Consider the following 18,152-nt stretch of genomic DNA (forward strand, 5'->3'; position numbering starts at 1 on the left):
ATTTGGTATGTTTGTCAGAGGACGGATGTGTTTAGCGGCATGACTACACCACGGCATCAATTGTATATGGGGTTTCGAATGAAATCTAAACGTCAGTCCACGGAATCAAAATTTAACGGGCTTCAAGGAGGCAAATTGCCGTCCTAATGCACGTATTGGATATTGGATCCGGTTGACATTTTACTATGTAAGATTGAGATAACTAGTTAGTTAAGATTAGGGCTGAATGAGTCAGCGACTGAAGTTCTAGAATATTACCAAACCTGCTTCGTATAACTAACTCACTAACAGCTAAAATCTTACAGCTAAAGAATACCAGCTAGGCTTAACAGGTTAATACTGTTGCTGGACAAATAAATGAAAAACTATAAAAATCAGACGCGTCTCCGGGAGGAGAGGTGCCGACGCTCAGAGGTCTATCCGTCACTCAGCGAGTGAGGCATTTTGACAACAATGCGTCTGTTTACACCTACCTGGGCGAGAAGGGTATACAAACCCACCATTATCTGTCGTCTAGCATTGATCGGCTCTGTTTGCCAGCTTCGGCCAGCTTTTTCCCTGTTTTCTGCCGCCCATGCCCATCACACTAGCACAGGTCCCAAAGCTTCACTTGACAATCTTCCCAAAAAAGCTGGAGCCTCCATGCTCGCCGACGTACAGCAATTGTTTGAACGCCTACCCACGTCTGTAAGGTGGTCAGAAAGGGAACCGGACCCGAAGTTCGGCGATGACCTAGATCCATCTGATCCTTTGATGCCCTACTTGGAGACATTGTTGATCGGTACGGGGACTTTCACTTCACATACATGTTCCCAATTTTAGTAGATGGGGAGAGATCCGAGACGTTTTGCAAGTTTCCATCTGGGACGTATATGATTGTTATATATTGGGCTTCATGGTATTGGTGTTGTTGTTTCATATGACACAAATTCCCGTTGTGCCCTGCAAGGACTTGGGCATGGGCGTTGAGAACTGCTCCCTAATGTGGGCAAAATCGTACTTACTTACCAGTTTAAATAGTTGACCGCTTAATCCCCCCGAAAACTCTTATGCATTTCTTTGAATTTGCCGGTCGTGGAACGCTGCCCAATGGCAAAAAAACTAAGTTACCTGTCGTTTCCTCCGACGAAATAGAATTAATAGTCTCCCCTTACAATGAATGGGCCCTTCCGCCCCATAACAAAATCACATCCCCTGCCGACCAAAAGTTGATGACCAGGCTCGGTTCAGATGAAGACGCAGGACGCCTCACTATAGTAGAGAAGCCTGTGCATGCAATGAAGATCAGGTTATGGGAAGGAATTGCCCCCATATCGGAACACCAATGGCGACAAAAAAGGCTGGATAAAGCGGAAAACTTCGACTATGCGTGCCAATATATCGAAACTGTCATTTCCACCTTTGATTATCTCAATGTACCTCTACATGTTTCGCACATGCGGGAAACCTTCAATTATATGTATGAGCACCTGTCAGAGTTTGACGAGGCGTTGAATAACATCCGTCGACGGGATGGAAAGGAGCCAAATGTTGACATGGCCGGGTTGTGGGCAGATTTTATCCGTGCTAAATACCAAGTCATGACAGACCGTGCATACAGCTGGACCATATCTCACATCGATGCCTTGCGAGAGCCTCTGCTAAATGAAATCAAAGCTGGTGGGCCTTTATTAGACGACAAAATAAGCCCAGAGCAGTTGGCTCTAGTAGAGAAACTGCGTACACTCTCTGGACTTGTTGCGGAGGCGGAATATACCATCTATCTGTCAACGGATGGATATAAGGGGGGCTCTGACCTGTCACCAGAAGAAGAACCGAATGACAGGCAGAGCCCTATGTTGGAGAAACGGCGTACGGCATATGTTCAATCGTTTGCATATTTCCAACACATTGAAAAATTAAAGGAGGAGATGATAGCAGACCTGCAACCGAGTCCCGAAGAAACACCTACAACCGAAAACGGTTTGCTCAAGACCATTGAGACTCAAATCCGGATACAAAAAAATATTCAAGCTCGAAGGGATCCGGTGCCAGAACCCAGTGCACCAGTAGCATGGATCTCTGATATCACAAGTCGTATACGAGATCTTAAGGAATCAGGACAACCACCGATGACAGATATCGGGTATGCCATTTACAGGCTCAGCTACGGTCGAAACGCAGACGATAAAAGTGAATGGGACGAGCTAAAGAAGACCATAGAGCAAGACCTAGCCTCCTGGGGTGACGGCATCAATGGTGTCGAGGACATTAAGCCATTCCTAAAGGTGAAATGGTTTGATGGGCGGGAGCTTGGGCTTGCGGAAGATGATATCGATGGTGCAAAGAGGTATGTTACCAAATGAACCAGAAAAGATGATGATACATGCATGCATAAATATCACTGTTTAGTAGACGGAATGCATTCACCGCCCGCTAACAATTTCTCCCGAAACAGTCACTTCACCACGTACCTCGACACCATTACCCCGTCAAATGGTATCTACCAAGACGCAATCCTCATCCTGGACTCCGCCAGCTTGGCATCGTACTCCAAGCCCACCACCGACGATATCGATGACAGTGAAGACCACCACCTCCTGGTCGTCGACCCCAAGTACGACCCGGATGAGGGCATCGAGCGGCCTGAAGAATCCCCCGGCTATGCCGGTTCCATGCGCATCCTGACACGACTAGTATGGAGTGAGCTATTCGCACTGACGTATAATAATGTAATGTGGTTGGAGGATATGTGGCCGTTGGCCATGGGGCATCCGGAGCAGGTGTATGTGGGGCAGACGGCCCCTAAATTGCTAAGCCGATGGGCGGAAGCCAGGATAGCTGGCGATAGCGCGTTGAAGGCGCGTTTTGAAACGGAGTGTAAGCAGAGAGGGGAAGAAGAGGTGGCTGCGTGGAACAAAAGGAGGAGAGAGAAGGAGTTGTGATTTTGGAATTTAGAGTTGGGAGTGGGGGGTTGGGATGAGGTGCTTTTGATTGTATGTTTTGAATTAGAGCAGTGGTTATGGCTTAAATTACCTCTTCTCTGATTAGACTTGTACAATATGAGAAGCTTTTATCTTCAGGGCTGGAACGGGAAGTGACCTATGCAAAACGATATTCATATTGTACCCCCGGAATGTCAAGGGGTGCATTCCGACGCACTAATCTAGCGGTTTACCAACTACAGCCTGAAAATTAACAATCATGGACAATCGTAATAACAAGAAATAAAGCCTGATGAATTTCATGTTCAAAAATAGTGTACAAGCAACCGACAATGCACTGGTGAGGAGGAACATAACCGTCTCATCGGTCTAACAAAGTACTTTTAGAAACCATGCCCATTTCACCCTGATTTCCTTTTACACTTGAATATTCCGAAGTTTGTGCAAATTAGCCGGTGTAGCAATTAAAAGGCCAAGCACGGAAATTTCGGGATCGACTTGTCACAGCCTCCTTTTTGGGGTTGTTTTCCACCGACATTTTGTCCGATGTAGAACAAGTAGCGCAATAGAGCATGATAAACAGTGTTGGATTGTGGGGTGTACCCAGGCCTGTTCCTTGCTTCCTTTTTTTCCCCTTGCGACTTCGGTGTATAATCGCAAATGAAAGATGAACGCAAATGAAAGTGGATGCAGCGAAGCAAATCATCTCTTTCTTTTTGTTTGCTCTTTTTCTTTGCACATTAGTATATATATGTTCAGAAAAGGGAGAAACGAAAGATTGCAAATTCCGGCCCCTATTTGCAGATCATACATCCAATGGGGACGAATAACAGGTTAAGTTAACTTGAGAGGAATGAGGAGAGCAGCACCAAACGACGAAGCCAAACGAGGAAAATAAGACGATCACAGATAGAATATGTGAGAAGAATTTAAAAAACGCCTTTCGATTTTTAAAATCCCTTTTTAATTTTTGAGAAGTTTTTTTGTGATAATTAAACAAATAGAAGCAATCGTCATCATTCAAACAAAACAAAAAAAAAAAAAAAAGCAAATTGCCCCCTTTACTTTCTCCGGAAAGAGCAGCCCTCGGTCAATCTAGCCTTTCCTCCAGTGGGTTGGCAAAGGACGGTGGAGCAGCCAGCGCAGATGACGACGGTTTGGGCGTGTGAGAAGACAGTGGTGATCGCGAAGCAGCCGGGACACTTGACATCCATGAAGAAGGATCGGGGCGCAGGCACAAGAGTCTAGTGTAGTTATATCGCAAGTTAGTTGACTTCGCTATTTGGTAGGCGTTTCGATATCGTCTAGTTTCCGCTGGAATGTCGATAGAGATGGTGTTCCCTGGAGCATACCTTCAGCTTGTGCTTGCGGGCCTCGGCCTGAGGAGTAGGGTTGAGGAGATCGACCGCGAGAACCTATTCGATGAAAGAAGGATGTATCAGTATCGGGGTCTCTTTCAAGAAGAAATTAAAAACGGGAATGGTATTTTATTTTATTTTATTTTTTTGAAGCGGGACGGAGGGGTCCGCTATCATATCCATCCCCATCCATAGCTATCACACGAGCAAACGGAAGCTTACCATCTTGATGGCTTGGAGATGTTGTCGATGCTATGACCTGTAGGATGAACTTGACGAGATGGACAATCGGAGAACAGTAAGGTCAGAGGGTCGATGAACAGGATCTCGGGGGCGGCGATGGAGCAAGAGAAGAATCGTCGATGGATGACTACTCCTCCGCAGCGGCCAAAATGGGCGATTGTGCACTCGCTTAGCTGGCCGTGTTGGGCTAGCGCGGTGCAGGATGAGTCAGCCAAGCTTATTTTCAGCCGCATTATCAACGACATCAAGATAAAAGCTTCAACAGGAAGACGGACAGACAGACAGAAGAAGATACTGGTAAACAAAATCATTGTTTGGTAACCGCAAGCTTGATGTGAGCCAAATACGTTTGAAACTGGTCGCTCTCGTTGGATATTACATCACCGTGGTCTTCTTTACAGCTGCTTGGATACGGCGTCCGCTCTTGTCAGCTAACAAGCAGGACATCAGAGAGAAGCGGGTGAATATTTAACTCCTGTGGAGATGGCTACAGCCAGATATGGGATGTTTTATGCATATAAATACCCAGGGAATTTTCTGTGGGTACTTGATTCCTTGTCTTCCCTTACATACCCTGGACATACTAGAACCAGACCTCCATCATCAACCCACAAGCTCATCTCCCCATCCTGTCCCATCAAACCCCCTTTTTGAAAAACCCAATCACCTTACACATACTTTCCACAACCATGACCTGGGGCACCTTCCCATCCGGCCAAGAGACTACCTGGGGCCCTCCAAACGGTGGCATCCCCCCGGACATCATGCAACCACCGCCTGCAGCAGGCTATGTAATCGCCAGAGATGAGCGCGACCAACCCATTTTCGAACCCAGATGGGCTTCGGTGCCCACCACAACATTCACGTATACCCACGGCGGCAGAGTCGTCGGGAACCCGACAAACCCCTTCATCGCCCTACCGCGCGGGCCCACCCCACCAGGCCAATCCCAGGGACCACCTTACCTATTTCTCCCACAGCAGCAGATTGCCAGTCAATTTCCACACTTGACACCTGCTCCTGCACCTGCTGCTGGTTCTAGTCCTGATCCATCCACTGCACCCGGTGGCCCATCCGCGCCTACTCCCGCAGGTCCTCACCGGCCCGAGGCTTCTACAGCAACGCCCTGCGCAGGACCCGCCGCTCCATCGCAGACCCAGGCTCCCACCGCTGTCCCTTCCGCTGGTGCCGGAGCCTTTCCAGGCATGCCCCCGCCACAAATGGTATACGCCGTCCCGGGGATGGAGATTTTCACCACCCTCGATGCACAGGGGAATCTGCAAGTTTCTCTGCCAGGACCCCACTCGGCTGCGAACTTGCCGCAGGGGTTTTTGCACCTGGCGCGGCCGTCGTAAGCTGTAAACTGTAAACTGAGTGGGAGGCTGGCATTTAGGCGCCCCGTGTAAAAAATGCGGTTGCTTGACGGGGGTCGTGGGATGTTGGATGTTGTTGTTACGTTCTCCCCTGCACCTGCAATCTAAATCTGTGTCTGTTTCTTGGTTTTGGATTTGTTTCTTTTTTCTCTTTTTCTTTTTTGCACCTTGCTAGGCAATCTGACTTTGTCGACTACTCCTTTACAAGTTATCATCAGCTTTTGTTTGTCCTGTTATTCCTAGTAGTATGTATCCGTGGAGAAGCAAGCGAAAGGCGGCAGATGGAAGTACTGTACATGCAGTTACTCCATTGAAATTGTACATCCAAGGATGTTCATAAATAAAATCTCCTCCTAGCCACCAACCAGTTTTAACTTAAACCCAACACCCCGTTCGTTATTTGTCCTTTCTTCCTGATGTTCCTTCCGTTTTACCAATACACCCACCCACCAGTGGATTATATTTTTCCTTTCTGTTTTAGACGATCTTACATTCCAATACAGCCGGCAAGCAGCACAAAGGAAAGAAGGCTTGAAAAAAGATGCAAAAACGAAGGTATGGAAATGTACTGCACTGTACAGTACATACATATAAGAAGAATTCAACAAAATTACCCAACTTGAAGGCAAGAATATCAAGATGCAGGGTGTCTCTGTAAATCAATGGAGGGATGGATGGATAGATGGATGGAGGAAGAATGATCCCCAAGTAATAAATACCAGGATTTCACAAAAGTTACGAGACAAAGAGTATTGATTGATTAGCTGAAGAAATACAGGAAGGAAAATCCTAACCTTGAAGGAAAATGTTAGAACATAGATGGAATAACCTACGACCTCAACCGTAATAGCAAGTCGTACCTCTTACAGAGTAAGAAGTGATATCAATCATAACAATGACAATAATTAACAAGACAAAATCAAAATTAAAAGGGGTTTAATTAAAAGAAGAAAAATGAATAAAATAACAAACCAGCCTCGGACGCCCCCATAAAATGCAGTTAGCAGGAGTTGACACATCCCGACCCATTAATTATTCTATAACCGTGGGAAGAAAAGGGGTAAAAAAAAGAAGAAAGAAGAAAAGAAAAACAGAAGAAAATACACACGTACGTACACTACATGCGCATGTACTGTACATTCAGAGGAAGAAGAGAACTCCACGCTTCATTGAAACCATACAAACCATAAAACCCCTCGCGGCTCAGAAAACTCACTCGCGGACCCTCTGCACTACTACTCTTTGGTAAGCAATCAACATGATTATTTTTCTATTTTTTTTTTGTTTTTTTCATTTGCATAAATCTTCCCCCAACTCTACCAGACCAGTCAATCGCCCTTCCTTGCCTTACCGCCTCAAGCAGAACATACTTTTGTTCTTTTCTCTTCTTCTTTTGGCCAGGAGAGGCTGCTCGTCCACTATATATCGCGACCAAATCCCAGAGTCAGTGAATGCGCTCATGCCATGCTCTTCGCCCCTCCTAGGCCTGAACAGTTTTAGTTAGTCTTCGCCTTCGCGGCAGAGTGATTTTTGTTATTATTAGTAGCAGTATCGACGACATTCGCCTCGATGGCTTTTGCTGGTTCAGCTGCCGCGCCCTCGACAAAGGGGTATTTGATGGACAGGCACCAGATGTCCAGGTAATCGCAGATGGTGGTGATGACATCGAACTGTGCGTGCTGCAAGTTAGAAGCTTGCCGGTTGCACAAGGCAAAGAAAGAAAGAAAGGGAAATAAAATATAAAGACACCCACCACAAAACTCCCATAAACCCCCACCGCCAACCCCAACGAGCAAAACACAAGTGCAACCTGATACACTTCCCCACCATTCCCACTCCCAAACAACAAACTCCCCTCCCACAACCCCAAATACGCCCGCGACCCACAAACCCCATCCACAACTCCCACCAGCAACGGCAGCAGCAAGACGTTCCGGTACGGAAACTCCTTCTTCACCAAATGCGCAATAATCATCTGCCCGACGGAATACGCATTGATGAGCCCCACATACATCACAAAGGGGACGAGATGTCTCTCGCGCACCAAGGGGCGTAGATGCAAGTATACAAACACCAGCACCCACATCGCCGCAGCCGGCAACAGGCCCAGGAGGGGTGTGTAGATGTCCAGATTCCGCTGGCGGCGGACGTGCATGACGTTCAGGATGCTGGAGAGGGTGCTGAAGAGCAGGACGAAGGCGCCGTAGATGATGTACCAGGAGGTGAAGGGGAGGTTGCAGAGAGAGGCGGGGAGGAAGCGGGAGACGGAGGTGGGGACGCCTAGCGTGGCCAGCATGGGCTTGTGCCAGAAGCTCGCGCCGCCTTTTATGGCCGTTGTTGCGTAGACCGCGCATAAGGTTAGGATACCCTCGACGGGGCCGGAGATTATGCCTAGGGTCAGCGTTTGGGTGTAGTATTCGTCCCAGGTCTGGACGTAGAAGGTTAGGGCGGCTGAGGGAAGTTTTGTTAGCAGGAGTGTATTGGAAAACTGGTGTGGAGGGACAGAAAAGGGACCCTACAGGCAAACAGTGTCAATACGGTTAGCCATGACTGTCCCAGGTTTGTGGCTCCGGCAAAGATGAGGACTTCCAGAGCGGTATTGCACGCATCGACTCCTACGGAGGATGTTAGAAAATAGACTTCGATAAAAGAACGAGAATGGAAAACAAGATAAAAAAGAAACTACATACCGTGATCGAAAAGTTCACCAAGAGGCCCACTCTGTCTGGTTCTCCGTCTGCAGATAGAAACGCAATATCAAATCAGCGAGAAGTTCCAGCTCAACAACCCGCTCCACCCCTAGAATGGAGTGGGTTTGTCAATGGAAAACCACAATTCACGCGTAATTCGCGGGAAAAGCTAAGTGATAGCAAGAGAACATACGCTTGAGCCCCGTCGACTGCATCAAAAGTTTGATACAGAAACAGCCCCAGCGCCCAGCTCAGATAGACCCACGGTGGACAATCCTGGTCCAGGGTAGGGTTATACCATAGCAGAGTCAGGAAGTTGATAACAACGAAACAGAAGCCCGTTAGCGTGATCTGTGGATAAGACTTGATGTTAGAGGGATTATTATTTTCTTCTAGAAAAGGAATGGAGACAAGAAAGTTTGAAATATAAGAAAATAAAAAAGAATAAGAAAAAGGGGGAAGGGGGAAATAATTGTAGATGGGGGTGGCCAGGGCGCAAGCCAATCAAGAAAGGGGTCTTCCAACGGCGCAAAAATTTAGAGGATCCGACTTACAGCATTTGGTCTGGACGAACAACACCCAGGAGAGAAGAAGTTAGCACAGGTAGATTTGAAGCAAAAAGCTAAGAACACAAGGCCTTGTGACGGTAGAAGAATTGACGGAGGAAGACATCTTTTACTAGGGATGTAATATATAACTAAACCCTTGGTATCATGACCAAGCAACTACAAAAAAAGGGATCACCAGACCACACAAAATCCACCAACAAGAAAAGAAAATAACCAACAGGAATAAAAGAAAGAAAAGGACGAAAACACTCACGCCATGGACATAGGAAAACACTTAATGACGACATGCGTATAGAACGGTTTCAGCACGTAGCGAGACACCAGCGACTTGTCAACGCCCGCGTAACGGTACGCACGCAGGGCGGCGAGATTATGTTGGCGGACGTAGACCATTGCTTGTATGGTGTATAGTATAGTAGAGTGTAGTATAGAGTCGTATCTTCTCTTTTCCTTTTCAGTTTTGTTTTGGTCGTGGCCTTGCTCCCAGATGGGAACCCTTTATAAGTAGATTAAGTACGTGTTGGTGATTGGCGGTGGGAGTTTTTTTTTGTGGTGTAGGATATAGCTTTTTGGTTTGAAGAAAAATTTCTTTTTGTTTGAATGACAGATAGGAAGCAAGAGAAGTGAGGAGAGGAGAGAGAGGAGAGGAGGAGAGGAGAGGAGAATGACAACAGGAACGACCGCGTGTGTTCAATGCCTGACCATCACCGCACTGCTGGTACATCCATTGTATTCATCCTGGTCCTGGGAGCCGGTTGAGCGAAGGATGACTTCCTTCTCCTGGCGCTGGTCGGGGAGCGTTTCGGGGGTTAGTCAGGGCAGGGGCCAGGTATGTATTACCGTATCAGTATCACCGTCACCGTAACCGTATCATTGGAACTTCCTGATCGGGTTTAGCAGAGCATCGCTGGTGCTGGTATATAGATGTAAGCCCCTTCCTCTAGTTATACACTTACTTATCTTCAAGTTCTTTTCTTCTATGCTAACAATTTCATTTCACTCTATCACCCAATTAGACTCTAGAATTATGCACAGGCTGACTGGGCTCTCTACTGGGATATCTGGTCTTCGAGGAACTGTGGCTGGCTGAGGTTCTCCTTGACTTTGTTGATCTCATTTTTTCTCCTGGATACACAACTAGCGACTATCTTCTATGATTTGGGTTCTGCTCTTCTATCCCATCAGCTCTGTCAATCCCATTCCGCGCCTTGGTACTTCTTGTTCTTATCTCTTCCTTTCGCAGTCATATCGACGCACCCCAGTGTTTCTCACCTGTAGTGATGCATGCTGAATTTTATAGAGTGAGCGGCCATCCTTGCCTTGAAGATAGGTCGAGGCCTTTTGAACTTCTTCTTTACCCACCTGGGACATGCATTTCGACCAGCCCGGTAAAGTTAGGTTTCCTACCCGCTGGGTGCAAACCCTAAAAATGCCAGCGTGAAAATAGTTGTATTGCGTGGGTTTGGTCAACTATATATACAAGAAAGGTAGAGAGACTAGGATTAACATGGCATCTAGTTGCAAATGAAAGATTCATGGGGTTCAAAGGTAAGGAGAATGCCCATATTTCTGCGTTTTATGATTGCTTTCTTGTTCGTTTCAGCTGCGTTTTGCTGGGTAAAATAACAGATGTGTTCGGTTTGATAATGTTTGTAATGCTTTCATATTGAATCCTCAGTTCCCTGGAACCATGGATGTTTCAAGGCCCCTTGGGCAGTAAGCCTTTTTTTCGGATCAAGATCTGTTAAACCCGCAATTAGATCTTTAAACACCGGGTCCACACCCTTCCACAACGCAAACGGTTCACGAGGAGTAGTCTCATCGAATCCTTTCCAAAGTACATTGATCACCGTGCACCAAGGACTTTCGTCACCAATGTGCTTCAATAATGCAGCAACAGACTCGTCATTCCCAAAATATGAGAGTTGACGCTGGAGAACAATCGCTTGAACATCCACACCTTCAGGAAGTTCCTTTGCATCCACCGCCAAGATGACGTGCTTCAAGACTGCACAGATGCACTAGTTATTTGATATCGATCAGCAAACCTTATTTCATATATCAACGGTTTTGGACATACTGAAATTTATATATAAAAAAAAAGCAACCCACCACAATGCCAAAGGAGAATGTATCAGAGGGCTTATTCACACGGGACTCCGCATGGGCTTCGGGGCTACGCCACATCCAGTTTCCCACAGCTTTCCCGAGGATGTCACAGTTAGGGGGTACAACTGCGCTATCCTCGATATCAGCCAGCTGTACCCGGGTAATGGCTATTTCCCCGTTCTCATCTTTCCAGTCAATCAGGATGTTGTTTGCTTTGATGTCTGTAGGTAGCCACTAGTGTGAGTGATTTTTTGTTTCCACGATGGGATCCCCAAGATTTCGTACCTGTATGGACGATATCCCGATCATGCAGCTCTCTGAGTCCACGCAACGCGTCTCTGAGGATTCGCTTGGTGGCCACCAGGGGTATATCTTTTTTGGCTACGTTGAGAAGATGGTCGGCAAGGTATTCGTAGACGAATATTGATCGATTTGGCACAATATCATGCAACAAGCGGAGACAAGGAGAGCTAGAGAGGCGACGGTAAAGGTCATGGTAGTAATCGAAATCGTAGACATTTTTCAATATAAATTTCTCCGTTCCGTTACTAAATTATTAGAAACATATGTAAAAGGAGTGGGAAAATGTCTAACTACTGGTGAGGGACAACAAACTTTGCTAGGTAAACACGGATATCTGGTGTATTTCCCCTTTCCTGTAGAATCCGTTCAATGATGTATTGACTGCCGGATTCACCAACAATTCTAGTTCCCACCGATGGCATTCTTGTTGCACTCTGCTCAGGATTGCCTGTCGAAGTTTGTTGCATATCCATATTAGTATGAACAGGTGCCGAGAAGGTGATAGGGCAGATGAGTTTTCGGGATAGAAACGAGAGCCCTGAATACAAGGTGCATCTAGTGCGCCTTGTGCTAGAAAGGCTCGGATGTAATAGAACTGAGGAAAATGCAACTCTAGACATGGTAGCAACCTGACACTTCATGGATGACTTGTGAATTCACAAACTCAGGTTGAATCATTATAGCACCATGTATTTTCCCAGGCAGTTTAGCGGATGGATGTTAATCTTATCACTTATCTGCACAGTATTTACTACAAACCCCGAAACAAAGGGCTCACTCTTCAAGTGGAAGAAAACATTGACAATAATCCTCCAAACGGCGCCATATATTAGTTTCCACTAGTTGGATAGAGATTTAACAACAATATTCCTCCTTCTACAGTTGACCATGGCTCCAACTTTGAAGTCTGACAGGGTTCAAAAGCCCGTCGTTCGTTCAAAATATCTTGGCTAAAAATCTGAACCCTGTTCAGGTAGGTATTTTGAACCCCGTTCAAACTGTAACTGCGTCAGTACAGTCGATCTCCCAAAGAAGTGATGCTAGCCGCCTGTCCATGCTTGCCTGAGGGAACTGTGGAAAGAATCCGCGGACAGCATCAAAGCTGAGACACAAGGTAATCGATATCTGGGCGTAGGTACATGTACACCTGTCGACATGGTTTCTTCATCGTATTCTCAATTCTTTCTGTGAAAGAAAGGCCTGAAGCGTCCACTTCGAGGGGCGTGCGCGTGAGATTCTCGGCAAGCCTCCAGTGCCGCCGGTGGGCAAGCGGCGCAAATCAAATAATGTGATGACTCCCATTTGCGCTTGACGGGTAGTAAATATCTCGCGGACATGGATCACACGCGGGTCCGTTCCCAGATGATTAGGCGGAGCTTGGCTCGAACGCGTATGGGGGGAAAGTGATGGGTGCAAATGTCGCTTTTCTTCTGTAGCTGTAGGACTTGGGTCTAAGTTTGGCAACCTTCACCTTGAGGTAGTTGACATCGTGTTGATAATTAGTATCCAATGCTTAACTGATAAATAGAGCTTGGTTACTTGTTTTCTTTATTGTATTAGCTACGTTACATTCCCCTCCCATTTCCATATCAGATGCCCCTCCAAGGTCGCCAAAAGACCCCCGGGCCCAGTCGCGATACACCACCAATCTCATGCCCCCTCCACGCCCCGCTCTCCCTCTGATAGAAAATGCTACTAAAAAGTAGCATATATAACTGCCATATTATACCTTTTCCCCCATTCGTCTCATGGGGCCACGGCGGAACCACAATCCTTGCCCTGCATGCATCCAACCAAACCCCGCCATGATGCTGTCATCCCTTGTTGGAAAACACAAACCCCCAAACATAATAAGGCGTGCTGATATGAGCTCCCCCGATGATCGGGACTGCTCAGGCCCTGCAATCTTGTTTCTTTTTTTTTTTTTGGTCCTTCTTTCTTTTTTCCCCTTTTTTTCTTTTTTCCTTTTTTTTCTTTTCGATCTTGTGTTTCCGATGTATAAATATAGATAATATAATCCGCGACGGATGATGGAGCCCATCCCCTCCCCGCACAATCTCATCCCTTTCATGGGGGTGAAAAAGAAAAAAAAAACCATATCAGACAAAATTTTAACCCACAGGGCTCCACGGCATAGGAACCAAAATCCGACTCTGCATAGACTGTATCAACGGCACGGTCTTATGCACCGTATCTGCCCACCCTTCAATCGACCATGACTTTTCGCGTCGGATTTTCCGCTCCTCCAAATTTGCAAACTGCCACAGGTGGTGCACAGTATTCAGCTCGCCAATCTGCACGAACCACGCACCGACACCTTCCATGACTTCGCGTCGTGCGTGCAGGCCTCGTCGCCAGTGTGTTTCCCATTCGAGCAGGTTGCCCGGGTGTAGAGTGTAGGAGCGGAGTTCGAAGAGACCGCCGAGTTTGCGCGGGGGCGTGGTTGGCCAGAAGGAGAATTCTTGCATGAGGGAGGTGCGTTTGTTATTGATGAGGGATTTGAGACTGCGGTCGAAGCCGCGGAAGTCTGGGTGTTGCGAGATGGCGTGGAGGGAGGCGTGGTAACCTGAGTACCGTTGGTATTCCCATATGTGGACTATATCATATCACTCGGTGTGAGCTTTCTTTCCCTTGAAAATTGCATAATTGGCGAGATAGTTGGCATTGGGTGGGGGGGGGGGGGTTAAGGGGGAGATTTATTTACTAAATGTATCATTATCTCCAACCTGCGTCCTCCAACTCCCTACCAGATTGACCTTGTTGTTCTCAATCTGGGCCATCCGCGGATACCACTGCCCAACCAAATCGACGTACTCATCCACCTTATCCGGCTTAACTTCGTGAAAAACGATCGAATGGACGTATTTCCCCCGCGCCAGCACTTCCGAGAAAGAGCGCTCGATATCTTTGTCCAGCTGCTGGCCTTCCTTTGTGCCATAGATCAAGCTGGACAAGGCACCACGTTTTGGAGCGTGGCTAGCATCGGATTGACGGTGTTCTCCTACAATGCGGTGGGTGGAAAGTGAGCCCAAACCTTGCGTGTCTAAAGTGTCCGCGGCATCAGGAACACCAGGAGCAGCGGCAGCGGCAGAACCGGGCTTTTCGCTCGCATTGCTCACAAGTGGAGCAGTGGGACGCGCAGAGCCCGAAGAGTGCCTAGAAGTAAAGGAAAATGGAGCAGGAGAAACGAGAGAAGCATGACCCGACTGACTCTCTGCTTGTTCTTTTTTCTTCCGAGCAGCTTCCAGGTTCTCCCGGAACTCCTTCTGCCTAGCGTTGAAACTAGTTGCGTTGTCTGGGGTGATATCTCTGAGCGAAGGAGCTCGGCATAGGGCGCTTGTTGTGGATAGGGGCCGCAGTTGGAACGTCGAGGGGCAGGTGCAGGAGCTGGTCTGAATTCGTAATAGACGTGGGCCGAGCATGATGATACGAATCGCAGGAGGTAAAAAATAGCACGGACAGGTATGTGAGTGCGTATGTCTGGGTGTGAGAGAGCAAGTGGCAGTTGGCGTTGGGAAGTGTCGAACGGATAAAAAATGCAGTGATGGATATTGCTCGCCAGCTATCAGCCACCAAACTCGGGTACCAGAAATTACAGTATGGGCTGATGCGGGGATCGAGGGATGGCAAGGGAGTTAAGCAGTAGCAGTAGACACAAACAGGGTAAATGAGTTGGGGTAAGGACGGGAAATCGGTGCGTGTTGAAGTTGGGTTGAACACGCGAGCGACAAGACCAAAAATGAGAAACAAGAGGGGAAGGCCAGGTGTTGACAGGGGATAACCAGGATGGGCCGACGCTACAGGCACAAGCTATCTAAGGGCCAACGGAAAAGGCCAGACCACAGAGAGCAATCGATTGGTAGGAAATGGAAATAATATATATCAACACAGAGATAAGAAAAGGAAGCCTGCTGGAATTGACAAACAGAGGCAGAGACAGACGGAATAGGGAGAGACGAGGAGAACGAGGAGAATTGACGTTGGGATAGAGCCAGGAGAGGAGGAGAGGAGAAGCTTTGACTGGGGCTGAGGTGAAGGCAACACTAGACTGTTTTGGTATATATATCACATGACTTACGGGATGACGTCAACAAGCTCCCCACCAATATTTTTGCATACAGAACTTATAAGCTGGCTAGTCGGCCAGTTCGAAGTCGATAAACAGCACATGGTTATACAGGCAGCCTTCTTGCCATTACGCTCTTTTACATATCGCGTTAATAAGTAGGAAAGATGGCGGAACACCATCCCCCGCTCAGCTATGAGGATTCCGCTACCACCACCCATCCGCATTTCGCCAGCAGCCTGCCGCCAGAGGTAGTCTCCTGTCTGAAGAATTCCAGATTCGTAAGTACATACATTTATCCTGTGCTTCCGAATTACCAGCTGACTCTCCTCCCCAGCTCCACCTAGCGACGTGCCACGACCTAACCCCCTACATCTCCCTGATGAGCTACACCTACCTCCCCTCAACCCCATTCACCTCGCACCCCACGATAATTATGACGACAAACACTGCCTCTAGAAAAACCCTAAACCTCCTCTCAAACCCGCGTGTCTCCCTTCTGGTTCACGACTGGGTCTCCCACCGACCGCCCACCCGCTCCGTAGCCCATCCCCATCCTACCATGGCGCGTGACGGCTCCCCGCCTCCCGCAGCCACCCGTTCCAGCCTAGCCTCTCTCCTCCTTAATATCAACACCAGTGCGTTGAGCAGCATCAGCACGACTATCATTGGTGAGGCAAGATTTGCAGAGATAGGCTCCGAAGAGGAGAGATGGTGTAAAGCGAGACATTTGGAGAATAATACTTTTGCATCTGATGATGCGCTGGATGGGACGAGTTTTTTTGCTGCGGCGAGGGAGGGTGAGGATGCAGATACTGTGGTTGGAGCGACGATGGATGAAAGTGCGAGGGTTGTTATCGTCGAAGTGAGGGAGGGGAGGATTGCAGATTGGAAGGGCGGGGTGCGGGATTGGGCAGTTGTAGAGGACGAGGCGGTAGAACACAGAACGATGAATGGGCTGTGAGGGATCAATAGGAATGAGATTTTAGCAGGTTCTCTCAGATTTTCCTTCCTTTTTTTTTTCTCTTTTATTTAAAATTTGAACAAATGGGCGCGGAATATAGGTCATATATACGTGGGGGATGCATAGAGGAAATCCCTCAGCTAGAGGAAAAAGGGATATTGTTTCTAAAAGGGTGCACAATGTCGATGTAAGAGTATCGAACACATTCTCTCAGCCAATGGACGGCCTCGCTGTTTTCAACCGCAGGACAGCTCAAGAATAGTATCGATATCAACATAGTCTAGTTTATTAGTCAGTATTCCGTCTAGCAGTAGATCTAGCCTCACTTCTTGCCGGCTGATTACTGTATCCGTCTTATAATATACAGCTCAATTAACGGAGGTCTACGGTGCATTTGAGAGCATTCGAACAGAATATTAGAAATCCAGTACACCAGGATCACCACCGCATTTCAATCACCCCACCTCGATCTTCTCCATAACCTTCACAAAACCTATATAACGTGTTAAGTCATGTCAAAAGTCGCCTCCCACTCCCCTCTGAATACAAGCTCGTCATACCTTATATCGTCATTTGAGTTGATAGGAGGGTGAGCCACAGCTTTACCTCCGGATATGTAGTCGCGTTGATTTCTCTAGGGGTGGCGCTAGACGTTCTTGAGAGACGCAGCAGAATGGAAGTGAAATATTGACAGCCTGCTGCATCGATATTCAAATCTTGAGAAATGTATGGCTGGAATAGCTGGAGCACTAGGGATGTGCAACGGAGGGGTATCAAAGCAAGGAACACTCAAAGCTAGCCGAAGGGGTAAGTAAATAGGGGCTAAGAACGACAATGTTCAGACTCTTATCAAGTCAAAGTTTACACAACTGATACATCTGAACTGTGGCCGGGGACAGGAGCCATGCCGTAATAGTCGCAGACGAAGCCATAGTGTGTTGGCCTGTGTCATCTCGCGGTCTAAAATTTCTTCTTTTATCTCGTTTAACCTCTCCCAGGTAGTAGTCGAAGTTGACAGTTATTCCTCCAAACATTGACGGAAAGGCATTATGGTTCAGGAGGATGTGACGCAAGTGAGCTTCCTGCTTCATTGCATGACTCCGCTGATTGAAGGCCACCGCTAAATTCTGCGAGTTCATCTCTCTTGGGCAAGGGTTGTGACAAATATGAAAAAAACATTCCATGGTTATCCCTCGATTCGAAGAATTTGATGCACGGGCTTTGCAGCAAATTTGAGCCAGGATGGTTAAAAACCAATAAAATAAGAACACTTGAGCGGGAGTGTCCCTCGCACCGCATAACCAACCTTCAATATCGCTCCATGATTGGACAATGATGCCAGTTAACCAATTACCCCATTTATGCCTCATCAATGCGTATATTGTCAACGGGCGTCGGCATCGGCGCTTGGCCCGCTTGCAACCAGTTGAGCTTTAAATACAAGGACTTGACACTTCCCCGCGGTCTCTCATCCACCCATCGCCCCGCTTCTGCGTGTAAGGCTGTCACGTAATGGTTCTCACCCCGCACCAGCGGAAGGTCTATGCGATAAA

General features: G+C 47.4%; 8 protein-coding genes across 8 annotated transcripts; 3 read left to right on the top strand and 5 right to left on the bottom strand.

The window, feature by feature from the left end:
• Positions 1-453: 453 nt before the first annotated feature.
• HCBG_07700 (uncharacterized protein) lies at positions 454-2,924 on the top strand (the record flags this gene model as incomplete). Its single annotated transcript, XM_045434749.1, has 3 exons — positions 454-781; positions 1,021-2,329; positions 2,438-2,924. 3 exons carry the CDS (start codon positions 454-456, stop codon positions 2,922-2,924), a joined length of 2,124 nt encoding a protein of 707 aa, XP_045284055.1.
• Positions 2,925-3,194: 270 nt separating this feature from the next.
• Positions 3,195-4,643, bottom strand: HCBG_07701 (40S ribosomal protein S27; the record flags this gene model as incomplete). The annotated part of the gene is made up of 3 exons (XM_045434750.1): positions 3,195-4,168; positions 4,277-4,339; positions 4,505-4,643. The coding sequence occupies 3 exons, from the start codon at positions 4,505-4,507 to the stop codon at positions 3,986-3,988; spliced, it is 249 nt and encodes an 82-aa protein (XP_045284056.1).
• Positions 4,644-5,214: 571 nt separating this feature from the next.
• HCBG_07702 (uncharacterized protein) lies at positions 5,215-5,880 on the top strand (the record flags this gene model as incomplete). Its single annotated transcript, XM_045434751.1, has 1 exon — positions 5,215-5,880. One exon carries the CDS (start codon positions 5,215-5,217, stop codon positions 5,878-5,880), a length of 666 nt encoding a protein of 221 aa, XP_045284057.1.
• Positions 5,881-6,840: 960 nt separating this feature from the next.
• On the bottom strand, positions 6,841-9,550 carry HCBG_07703 (aminoalcoholphosphotransferase; the record flags this gene model as incomplete). The annotated part of the gene is made up of 6 exons (XM_045434752.1): positions 6,841-7,568; positions 7,652-8,349; positions 8,589-8,635; positions 8,782-8,939; positions 9,143-9,152; positions 9,411-9,550. The coding sequence occupies 6 exons, from the start codon at positions 9,548-9,550 to the stop codon at positions 7,395-7,397; spliced, it is 1,227 nt and encodes a 408-aa protein (XP_045284058.1).
• Positions 9,551-10,818: 1,268 nt separating this feature from the next.
• On the bottom strand, positions 10,819-12,726 carry HCBG_07704 (uncharacterized protein; the record flags this gene model as incomplete). Its single annotated transcript, XM_045434753.1, has 6 exons — positions 10,819-11,178; positions 11,270-11,487; positions 11,552-11,814; positions 11,882-12,017; positions 12,348-12,379; positions 12,662-12,726. The coding sequence occupies 6 exons, from the start codon at positions 12,724-12,726 to the stop codon at positions 10,819-10,821; spliced, it is 1,074 nt and encodes a 357-aa protein (XP_045284059.1).
• An 816-nt stretch (positions 12,727-13,542) lies between these two features.
• HCBG_07705 (uncharacterized protein) lies at positions 13,543-15,439 on the bottom strand (the record flags this gene model as incomplete). The annotated part of the gene is made up of 2 exons (XM_045434754.1): positions 13,543-14,165; positions 14,274-15,439. The coding sequence occupies 2 exons, from the start codon at positions 14,989-14,991 to the stop codon at positions 13,681-13,683; spliced, it is 1,203 nt and encodes a 400-aa protein (XP_045284060.1).
• A 363-nt stretch (positions 15,440-15,802) lies between these two features.
• HCBG_07706 (uncharacterized protein) lies at positions 15,803-16,599 on the top strand (the record flags this gene model as incomplete). Its single annotated transcript, XM_045434755.1, has 2 exons — positions 15,803-15,916; positions 15,973-16,599. The coding sequence occupies 2 exons, from the start codon at positions 15,803-15,805 to the stop codon at positions 16,597-16,599; spliced, it is 741 nt and encodes a 246-aa protein (XP_045284061.1).
• A 438-nt stretch (positions 16,600-17,037) lies between these two features.
• Positions 17,038-17,783, bottom strand: HCBG_07707 (uncharacterized protein; the record flags this gene model as incomplete). The annotated part of the gene is made up of 3 exons (XM_045434756.1): positions 17,038-17,092; positions 17,160-17,205; positions 17,465-17,783. The coding sequence occupies 3 exons, from the start codon at positions 17,781-17,783 to the stop codon at positions 17,038-17,040; spliced, it is 420 nt and encodes a 139-aa protein (XP_045284062.1).
• Positions 17,784-18,152: the final 369 nt, after the last annotated feature.

This window comes from Histoplasma capsulatum (genome assembly GCF_000150115.1).
Source record: "Histoplasma capsulatum G186AR genomic scaffold supercont2.14, whole genome shotgun sequence".
NCBI classification, from domain to species: Eukaryota; Fungi; Ascomycota; class Eurotiomycetes; order Onygenales; family Ajellomycetaceae; genus Histoplasma; species Histoplasma capsulatum.